The sequence below is a fragment of the Quercus suber genome, unplaced genomic scaffold (assembly GCF_002906115.3).
Source record: "Quercus suber isolate HL8 unplaced genomic scaffold, Cork oak 2.0 scaffold_5, whole genome shotgun sequence".
Lineage (NCBI taxonomy): Eukaryota > Viridiplantae > Streptophyta > Magnoliopsida > Fagales > Fagaceae > Quercus > Quercus suber.
Window position 1 is genome coordinate 345,397 of NW_027069471.1, and position 11,069 is coordinate 356,465.

An 11,069-nucleotide genomic window follows, 5' to 3' on the forward strand; every position below is an offset into this window, starting at 1 on the left:
GTCTCTAAGAGGGCGTTTGGATTCAACGTTTTCCTACGTTTATTATCATTGTTTCCTCTTTTTTTTTTTCTTTTTTTTTTTGTGAACAGTAAAATCACTGTGCGGGAGACAAAAATTACTGTTCATTACTGTTCACACAATAAAAAATATTAAAAATGAATCCCACGGTACTATTCACACATTTAAAAATTATTTTGCTATAATGTTTTCAGTTTTCAATTTTCAGTTTTCAATTTTAGCAACAATAAGTTCAATCCAAAGGGAACCTAAGTTTCCTCCAGCAACAAAGCCAAATAGCTAAGTGTCGTTTTGGGATTCTACTATTCAATTCCCAAAAAATCTTTAAATATCACACACACCGCCTTACATACCTACCCACCGCACCACATTGCCACCCACCTTTCAATCTTTCAATCTCTCTCTCTCTCTCTCTTTTTCTCTCTATCTGTTTTCGCTGTTTTCTCTAAGAAGAGACTTTTAGTTTCACCCTTTCATGGGCTTCTTCCAGCTCTCCTCCTATTCTTCCAAATCTTCAGTAACAGCCCTCAAATGGCTTGGCTTTGTCGCTGCCATATGGGTCCAAGCTATCTCAGGCAACAACTACACCTTCTCAAACTACTCCGATGCCTTAAAGTCCCTAATGAACCTAACCCAGCTTGAGCTCAACAATCTCTCTGTGGCCAAAGATGTGGGCAAGGCATTTGGGCTTCTCGCTGGCTTTGCTTCTGACAAATTGCCCACCTGGGTGATCCTCCTTATTGGCTCGGTCGAAGGCCTCGTTGGCTATGGGGCTCAATGGCTTGTTGTCAGTGAAACAATTAAGCCTCTCTCTTATTGGCAGGTACACTCCCACCACAACAAAACTCAAAAAGAGTCCAAAACCCTTAAAAACTCTCTCTGTGTTTTATAAGTAAAATGCAGTTGTAGTTGTACTATACTTGTTAACTACTAATTTGAGTAATTTCTAATGAAACATATGAATGACAAACCAAACCAAACCCCCTGGTACACTATTACAACTTACAAGCTTGAAAAAACAAATCTCACACGCATTACATTCTCTATTTCTTTGTTTTCTTATTGTCTTGCACAAAAAACACACACAATCTAACATTCTAAGCATGTTCACTTTCACATTTTTGAAACCCAAATACCAATTAATTAACCCAAATACCAAATCAAAAAAATAAAAAAAATTTGCGAATTATTTTTTACATATTCTAGGGTCGAATATTCCAAAAATGGTACAGATGAAAAAAAAAATAGAAAAAGAAAAAAAAAGCTAACTTTTTTTTTTTTTCATTTACACTATATACAGATGTGTATATTCTTGTGCATGGGAGGAAACAGCACCACGTGGATGAACACGGCAGTGTTGGTGACGTGTATAAGGAACTTTCGGAGAAACCGAGGTCCGGTGTCCGGAATTCTCAAGGGCTACGTGGGGCTCAGCACCGCCATATTCACCGACGTCTGCGCCGCCCTCTTCTACGACGACGCCGCCTCCTTCCTCGTCATGCTCGCCGTCGTTCCCTTCGCCGTCTGCCTCATCGCCGCCGTGTTCCTCCACGAGTCCCCTCCGGCGTCCACTAGCTCCGAGGAGAAGGAAGAGACGCAGTTCTTCTGGGTCTTCAACGCCGTCGCCGTCGTTGTCGCCGTGTACCTCTTGGCCTACGATTTCATCCCAAGTCCCAGCGCGGTTTTCTCCGAAGCCTTCTCCGCCATTCTTATGGTCCTCTTAGCTTCTCCGCTGGGAGTCCCGGTTTATATCTACTTCAAGAACCGGTCTCGACCGGGTTCAGATGTTGAAGGCCAGGTGGGCGAAAACACTGAACCGTTGTTGGTGACGGCGGCGAAGGAGGGTGAGGAAAAGGCTGAGGAAGTGGCGGCGGTTGCTGTGGAGGAGGAGGAGGTGGTTGAGGTGAAGAGAGGACAGCCGTTGATCGGAGAGGAGCACACGATTGTCGAGGCTTTGAAGACCATTGATTTCTGGGTTCTGTTCGTGTCGTTTTTGTGTGGGGTCGGGACTGGTTTGGCGGTGCAGAACAACATGGGTCAGATAGGATTGGCGCTTGGGTACAGTGACGTTTCCATATTCGTTTCGCTTATCAGTATTTGGGGCTTTTTCGGGCGAATCGTCTCGGGTACTGTTTCGGAGTACTTCATCAAGTAAGTCGTTTTCACACTTTTACTTACCTTGTTGCTTAAGTCTCGGTATTTGTTTTATGAGCGTTGCTAAGATTACACAGCTTTTGTCTCACCTCATTGCATAGTAACAGTGAGTTGTGAGCAATAGAGAAGTTACACTTGAGTTTTGGTAAAAATGAGATGGAAAAGTATGAGTTAATATAGAACCATAAAAATAAAAGAAAAAGAAAGATCTAAAAAGATGTCAATTTTGTTTATTAATTAGTAATTACCTTTAGCCATGGGTTACTCACGTAAAGGTCTATTAATTTAGGGTCTCAACTTCAATCGTTTTAGACTCAACTTGGACCCAACCCTAACTATTACCAGGGTTGAATGTCAACCGTGCATTAAATTATTTTATTTTTTATATGTGAATAATTTAATGATGGTTTTTTTGACAAGCAAATGTTGGGGCCACTAGTCGTACTCATTAGTCTCTTGTAAATATAAATATAAATATCACTCAAATCTTTTTGAGTTGTGTGATGGATCTTGATCATGGAGCTTATGTGCATGATTTGATGAAACCACCTCATGTTTTTACAAATAACTTAAATAAGAGTCGAATTCAATTTAAAATATTGAGTAAATATATTTCTTCCTTCGGGGTTAAGTTACTGAGCATGACCCTCTATGTTTATAAATAATGCAAGGGAAATTGTGATGTCCAGGTTCACATGATTCTGAACTTCCTATAAATTTGTAGGGGTCAACGTATATATTTTTTCCTATCCCAAAATAACTCTTTAAATAGATCAAGCTCTATACCATTTCCATATCTATAGTGCTTTGGACATCTTCCCTTTAAAATATACACTATATTTTAAAATTATTTAGGGGAGGACTTTTTAATTTTTATGAGTGCCAAATAAAGTGTTGTTTTTTTAATCAAGTTGTTTAACTTCCTTTATTTTATGATTCTTCTCTAGAGTTTACTTTTTAATTTATTATTCCTTGGGTAGAAAGATTATTAATGGTGTAGGTAAGCATTTGTTGGGTTGCCTCTTTCAGTTCTATGGGAACAGGTTGAATTGAGCTACTGATTACTACTTTGTTGCTTTGTTCAGTTGTTGTCAATAATCAACAGTTAATAAAGGGAGGTAATAGTTGGGGGAAAGTTTTTCTTTTTTTTTTACTCAACTTTGAATTATTTTTTTCATTCTCATGCCCCACCACTCTACTAGTCTAACCCCTGGAATGGGTAGTGGGGAAGTCATTATCAGGAAATTTTTTTCCTCATAGGAGGTGGTATCTTTTGTCTCTCCTTGTGTTTGAAGAGAGGGATTGAATTGTGGAAAAAAGAGATGAAGAATGGCAGTTGAATTACAGTATATTTCAATCAACCGAAAATCCAACCTCTTACCTGAGAATAAGTTAAGGTTGGCTTCGATTGGGTGCTCGGTCAGCCAATAGTGAAAGAGGGTGAAAGAGTTCACTCCTCTCAACGTGATTGGGTTGAGTCATGGGTTGATGATGATAAACCTAATTCCAACAACCCACGATCACCTCTAATTGTGATTAAGGCATATTGTCCTTACGATTGTTTCTTCTCTAATTAACCTAACAAAAAAGGAAAGAAAATAGTGCTACTCTTTGAAGCAAAGGAGTTGCTAAGATATCTCATGTGTGCATGATGGACCACGCTCCTAGGGACCATTAATTTGGTCCTCCGCTATGAATGGTGGCAAAATCAACCCAAACCCATTTGCCCACCCAAACCCGCCCACTTAAAATAGACCCAAACCCACCCAATTATTAGTTGGGTTAAATGGGTATTAACCCAAGTAAACCCAATTAACACTAATGTTTATTGGGTTTTAATTGGGTACCCAATTACCCAACCCCAAAACTACTAAAATTACAAAAATACCCCCTCAACCTAAAAAATAGTCGTACTCATTAGTCTCTTGTAAATATAAATATAAATATCACTCAAATCTTTTTGAGTTGTGTGATGGATCTTGATCATGGAGCTTATGTGCATGATTTGATGAAACCACCTCATGTTTTTACAAATAACTTAAATAAGAGTCGAATTCAATTTAAAATATTGAGTAAATATATTTCTTCCTTCGGGGTTAAGTTACTGAGCATGACCCTCTATGTTTATAAATAATGCAAGGGAAATTGTGATGTCCAGGTTCGCATGATTCTGAACTTCCTATAAATTTGTAGGGGTCAACATATATATTTTTTCCTTTCCCAAAATAACTCTTTAAATAGGTCAAGCTCTATACCATTTCCAAATCTATAGTGCTTTTGACATCTTCCCTTTAAAATATACATTATATTTTAAAATTATTTAGGGGAGTACTTTTTATGAGTGCCAAATAAATTGTTGTTTTTTTAATCAAGTTGTTTAACTTCCTTTATTTTATGATTCTTCTCTAGAGTTTACTTTTTAATTTATTATTCCTTGGGTAGAAAGATTATTAATGGTGTAGGTAAGCATTTGTTGGGTTGCCTCTTTCAGTTCTATAGGAACAGGTTGAATTGAGCTACTCATTACTACTTTGTAGCTTTGTTCAGTTGTTGTCAATAATCAACAATTAATAAAGGGAGGTAATAGTTGGGGGAAAGTTTTTCTTTTTTTTACTCAACTTTGAATTATTTTTTTCATTCTCATGCCCCACCACTCTACTAGTCTAACCCCTGGAATGGGTAGTGGGGAAGTCATTATCAGGAAATTTTTTTCCTCATAGGAGGTGGTATCTTTTGTCTCTCCTTGTGTTTGAAGAGAGGGATTGAATTGTGGAAAAAAGAGATGAAGAATGGCAGTTGAATTACAGTATATTTCAATCAACCGAAAATCCAACCTCTTACCTGAGAATAAGTTAAGGTTGGCTTCGATTGGGTGCTCGGTCAGCCAATAGTGAAAGAGGGTGAAAGAGTTCACTCCTCTCAACGTGATTGGGTTGAGTCATGGGTTGATGATGATAAACCTAATTCCAACAACCCATGATCACCTCTAATTGTGATTAAGGCATATTGTCCTTACGATTGTTTCTTCTCTAATTAACCTAACAAAAAAGGAAAGAAAATAGTGTTACTCTTTGAAGCAAAGGAGTTGCTAAGGTATCTCATGTGTGCATGATGGACCACGCTCCTAGGGACCATTAATTTGGTCCTCCGCGATGAAGAAGAAAGTCTCTAGGATGTTACATGTGTGGCCATTTCTTCTCTTTCAACGGATGCAAACGTTTCTTTTGCTGTGGGACTGGTTGTAACTTAGTGGCCAGGGCAGCTAGGATTTTTTGTTTGGGAGAGCCAAATTTTGGTTACCAATATAGTAGTCACGAGTCAAGATAAACTATCATACGCATGCGTAAACGCATATATATATATATATATATAAACATTAATATTTTGATACTAGGGTGGGTTATAATTTATAAATATATTGTATATAAAATTAACAACTTTCACATATGTATATTTGCAAAATAAATCTTTTAGGGAAACTTATCACCTTTTAAACGCCAATGAGAATACAAAAACTGTTTAGTTTGATATTAAACATATACAAAAAACAAATTTGAGAAAACAAAAACTACCTTATCTCTATAACTATTACACCAATTGACAAATTTTAATGGTTTTTATGAGCATCATTGGACTAACTCAAACATTTTGGGGGAGGAAGGGGGGGCTTCTATTTTGTAGCTAGATATTTAAAGTTTTTAATACTTATACATAATATTAAAGAATTTTTTCATGATCCCCCAAGCCTTGCTATGCTCTGCCCCTGCTTAGTGGGTTCAAATGTTTAAGCCATATTATCACAAATACTATGCTTGTGAGTGAGTTAAATTTCAAATATGACCATGTAAATCAAGTGGCCAAACTCATCTTAGTAACCTATTGGCTTTGGATAAATGGTTTACCAAAAAAAAAAGGCTTTGGATAAATGACATGATGTAAGATGTCATCTGCTGAAACTCTGCTAATGCTTAATGGTGTCACTTTGAAGTGGGCAGAAATGCAAGTGGGTTAACTCCTCGTCTTGTTTAATTTCTGTTATCTTCACATTAAATTCTTGACAGTGACACACTTGTCCTAAGTCTTCGCCATAGATTTATGCTTGGCTACCATCTTCTTGATTTTGGTGGGTCTTGTAAGACACAGCCGAAAGATAAAAGATAAAAAATAAAAAAGCTAGATCTTTTCAGAGTCCTTAATGGGTAGTTAAGTCAAGATAGGCAGGTCTCACTGGCATCAATAAATCCAGTGGGCTACTTTATTTAATTTAGAGAGTGGAATTCATCTCATAGAACTCTTGGTCCATAGTTTTACCTCGAAAACATTAAAAAGCTTTACAGACTTTAGAGAGTGAATTTCATCTCATAAAAGTTTTTGTCTATACAAAATTAGTGTGTTTGGATAACTTTTTTTGTGTGCTGAATCATTGATTTGCGGAAAGTGGGCAATAATACAATTGTATATAGAAAAAGTAAGATTTTAAAGAACTGTATAAGCAAACAAGTAAGATTTTTAACCAACTTTTTTTGATGACTTTTTTTTTTCCTCTATATTTTTTGTCCTGACAGGAAAGCTGGAACACCAAGGCCTCTTTGGAATGCGGCTGCTCAGATTCTAATGGTTTTTGGTTTCGTTATTTTGGCCCTGGCTCTGCCTGGTTCCTTGTACATTGGTTCAATCTTAGTAGGAATATGCTATGGGATCCGAATAGCCATTAGTGTCCCAACAGCTTCTGAACTATTTGGTCTAAAATACTATGGTCTCATATACAACATTCTAATCCTCAACCTTCCCCTTGGTTCCTTCCTCTTCTCTGGTCTACTTGCCGGCATTTTATACGACATGGAGGCTATTCCCACTGCTGGAGGCGGCAATACTTGTGTTGGAGCCCATTGTTACAGGACAACCTTTGTGGTCATGGCTGTTGCATGCATTATTGGGTTTGGTCTAGACATTTTATTGTCTATTAGAACCAAAGCTGTTTATACCAAGATTTATGAGCTGCTCAGATTCTAATGGTTTTTGGTTTCGTTATTTTGGCCCTGGCTCTGCCTGGTTCCTTGTACATTGGTTCAATCTTAGTAGGAATATGCTATGGGATCCGAATAGCCATTAGTGTCCCAACAGCTTCTGAACTATTTGGTCTAAAATACTATGGTCTCATATACAACATTCTAATCCTCAACCTTCCCCTTGGTTCCTTCCTCTTCTCTGGTCTACTTGCCGGCATTTTATACGACATGGAGGCTATTCCCACTGCTGGAGGCGGCAATACTTGTGTTGGAGCCCATTGTTACAGGACAACCTTTGTGGTCATGGCTGTTGCATGCATTATTGGGTTTGGTCTAGACATTTTATTGTCTATTAGAACCAAAGCTGTTTATACCAAGATTTATGCGAGCAAGAAATCAAAGAAATCCTCGGCACCATCTAATGGCCGAAGACAAATGCTAAATTGAAGACAAGCAGCAAATTGATTGAAGATTGGGAGGACAAGAATTAAAGGATTGATGAGCTTTATGCTCTGTGATATCCTACATTCAGCTTAGTTTGCTTGTCATTTTTGTTAAGAGAGGCATATTGTATTAGCTTATCATTTCATATAAGATTATATGTTTTGATATGCATCCCAACTTTGTACTTTTTATTTCATTTTTTACAGCTGGCGTGTGCAATTCTTTTTTCCTAATTAGTAAAACTAGCATGTAAACTATGTGCTGCTACAATTCTACGTACACTAAGATTTGAGATTATATGTTTAGCTATAGTAATTTATTTATTCTCTATTTTTTATTTTATTTTTCTTTTACCTGATATTTAACTTAAACCTTGATAATTTCATGTAATATTTTGTTAACACTTGTTTTTAACATTCTATCATACGGTTTCAAGAAAGTGTTTCGATCCTAATTAACCTGTATATACTTACAATTTAGTCAATAAAAAATATTTATCACTTCTTTTTTTTACTAATAAAGAAAAACTTATCAGTTACCCATATAGTGCTTCTAGCATGTTACATAGTCCATAAAATGCCACATATTATTCAAGTATCAACCTTAAGTGGTTTAGATCATAGGTACTTATACCCCAAAAAAAAAAATGATTAAATTAAGTGTATGATAGGTTCTTTTTATATGGTTCATTTAATATTAGACTTTTCATTCTTTTAATGAATAATTAACTTGGCACAAAAATTAAAAATATTAAATTAGACATGTAATGCAAGACCTCAATTGAAATCTAATTGGATTTTCTCTTGGACAATATATATATATATATATAGATTTACTTAGGTCTTTTATTATTTTTATTTTTTTCAGTCCTGCATCAAATTCTGGATTTAGTTTGGGCTCAGCATTTTAATTTGTTTTTAAGACAACCTTTTTTTAATTTTATTTTTATTTTTATGGGGTTTTTAATACAACCTTGACTTTTGATACCTGAACTCATCTAAACATTCAAATAACTGAACCCAATTCAAAGAACAACATTTTTTTCCTTCTTGTGGGCCGGAAATTAACACAAATGGCAGAAATATGGTGTCATTTTCCCAGAGGGCATTTTGGGCTCCTTACATTTTGGGCTCAACATGTTGCTTTGGATATTGGGCATTGAGCAGAACATCTGATTAAAGGGCTACCCGGCAATTCCAAATGGCAATAGTTGGCAATTGCGTTTGATGGGTACACTTCTAAATCTTGAATGCATATTCCCCAATCCAATTGTGAGGACAAGATCATCTGCATTCACAATGGCAGTGGTAAAGCTCATAGTGAAATTTAACAAATCAGGAAAAGACAAAAGGAGTTTTTTAATTTATTTGTTTTTAGTAAATTTTATTAGGGATATCAATTCGGGTTAGGGTGTCGGGTTTATGTTGTGTCGAGGTAGGAGTATTCGACTAAATACCTCAACCCGAACCTAACCCATTTAATAATCGTGTCATAACTCTTCAATCCTAACCTGTCCTATTAATGAAGTGAGTTGACACGACTCGACCCACATGACATGCTTATTAAACAGGTCATGTTGGGTTGACACAAATGTGACACAACCATTTTCAACCTGCTTAATATAAAATATAACATCCATACAAAAATAAGTTCTTTACATCTTAAAAGTAATACATACACTTCAAGTCTTCAACCCACATTCAAAAGAACATAAATTAACAAAAATATAACTTCAATCTAGAAATAAGTTCCTTACACTCTAAAAGAAAGTGCATACATTTCAACTCATATTCAAAATAATATAGTTCAACAAAAATATAACATCCACAAAACTCGCCAAATGTTAAGAATCAATATTGAAGGAGTTGTTGCAAATAGTGAATTGATCATGACTAGAGAAATTTTAAATTTACAACTATATCACTTGTAAGTTTTTGTAATTACTCACTTTTTTTAAGTTTAAAATATAGGTTGAATATAAAAGATATTTGAGAAATCTAAAACAAAATAAATATTTATTTGTTATATGAGTTAAATGGGTTGTGTTAAATGGGTCATTTTTGGTTGACACGAATAAATTGACAAATCAAATGTGTCTATTGTTGGTAATGCGGGTTGACTCGCTTATGATACTTTTCTTATTGTGTTGCTAGTTTATGATCCAAACCCACTAAGGCCCAATCCTAACTTGCAAAAACTCATGTCATGTTCGTATTGTGTTCACATGTTAGGTCAAACATTGACAATCCTAAATTTTATTCCATAATATATATATTTTGAATAATACAATATCATAACATAAATTGATTAGGCTTATACTTATCCATGGTTGTGGGCCTAGCGATATGGGCACTCTCTTTAAAAATAAAAATTTTCAAATGCATAGGTTCGTGGGCCCTATATGAGATTGATATGTGGGTCCACACCTGTGAAATGGACGTATATGTGAAGATATGAGTTACCTACACGGTTACACTTGAACAGAAAGATCCTTTAAACCATTGCTGTTTCTAGGATTAACATGGGGGCCTTTCTTGTACAGCTTAGATGGAGGGTGTAGAAGGCCTTCTTTTGGAAGTTCGAGATACCACCTTAGAGCAATTGCGATGCAAAATTGTGCAAAATGAAAAAAGGTGCTCATTTTACACATTTTGAGCAAAAAAACACCTACATTAGTGGGTGTAAAATTGTGTATAAATATATGCATGGTTACTATAATACTTGCATTTAATATTTTATTAGTTTTTTCTCTCTCTTTCTCTTTGTCTCTCTGGTTGCTCTCACTCTCACCTCACTCTCACTGCCGCCGATCATCAAAGAACGCCACACCATGCATTAATAGAGAACATCACATCAAAAAATTTCTTTCAAAATCAAGTAAAACAAGAAATTAGTATTACACAAGATTTGTTTGGTTGCCGAGAAAAACACAGAGAAAACAAGAAATAAAGAAAATTAACCAAACACAAAGAAAATCAGCAGATCTTTGGTTGCTGATCATCTTTCCTTCTATTTCTACTCTTTTCCACCACTTTCTCACCAACCAAATAAGAAATAAAGAAAATTAACAACAAAAAAAAGGCTTGAAGGACCTGGATCTTCAGTGCTAAGACGAGCATAAGAAAACCAATCCAATAAGCGAGTTGTTTCAATCACCGGACCACTGGAACCGAACGCTGTCGAAAACAACGAAGCTCACACGTTGACGGCTCTTTGCGTGTTGGGTTTGGGTCTATGGGAGAGCGTTGGTATGTGAGAGAGAGGGGCAGTGAGAGAGAGTAATAAAAAATTGTAAAATAATGAATATTTTATTGAATAAATGTGTAAAATAGATAAATAGATGCGGGTGTTTTGTAAAAATAAATGTATATAATAGAAAAAGTAGCCTTTTTTTTTTTTTTTTTTTTTTTTTTTTTTTTTTTTTTTTTTTTTTTTTTTTTTTTT

General features: G+C 35.7%; 1 protein-coding gene across 2 annotated transcripts; it reads left to right on the forward strand.

The window, feature by feature from the left end:
- Positions 1-367: 367 nt before the first annotated feature.
- Positions 368-7,967, forward strand: LOC112037105 (protein NUCLEAR FUSION DEFECTIVE 4). 2 transcript variants are annotated; one of them, XM_065771771.1, is made up of 4 exons: positions 368-841; positions 1,319-2,169; positions 6,738-7,017; positions 7,416-7,967. In XM_065771771.1, exons 1-4 carry the CDS (start codon positions 494-496, stop codon positions 7,626-7,628), a joined length of 1,692 nt encoding a protein of 563 aa, XP_065627843.1. In that variant the 5' UTR covers positions 368-493; the 3' UTR covers positions 7,629-7,967. The 2 variants fall into 2 exon arrangements, with proteins under 2 accessions (XP_065627843.1, XP_065627842.1); XM_065771770.1 differs by lacking the exon at positions 7,416-7,967 and having other exon boundaries at positions 6,738-7,409.
- Positions 7,968-11,069: the final 3,102 nt, after the last annotated feature.

What these genes read in the sequence shown, in the direction of transcription:
- LOC112037105 (XM_065771771.1), top strand. Translation starts at nt 494, where the DNA reads ATGGGCTTCTTCCAGCTCTCCTCCTATTCTTCCAAATCTTCAGTAACA. An exon ending in AGCCTCTCTCTTATTGGCAG is followed by an intron (nt 842 to 1,318) that starts GTACACTCCCAC and finishes CACTATATACAG; the next exon opens with ATGTGTATATTCTTGTGCAT. An exon ending in GTTTCGGAGTACTTCATCAA is followed by an intron (nt 2,170 to 6,737) that starts GTAAGTCGTTTT and finishes TTGTCCTGACAG; the next exon opens with GAAAGCTGGAACACCAAGGC.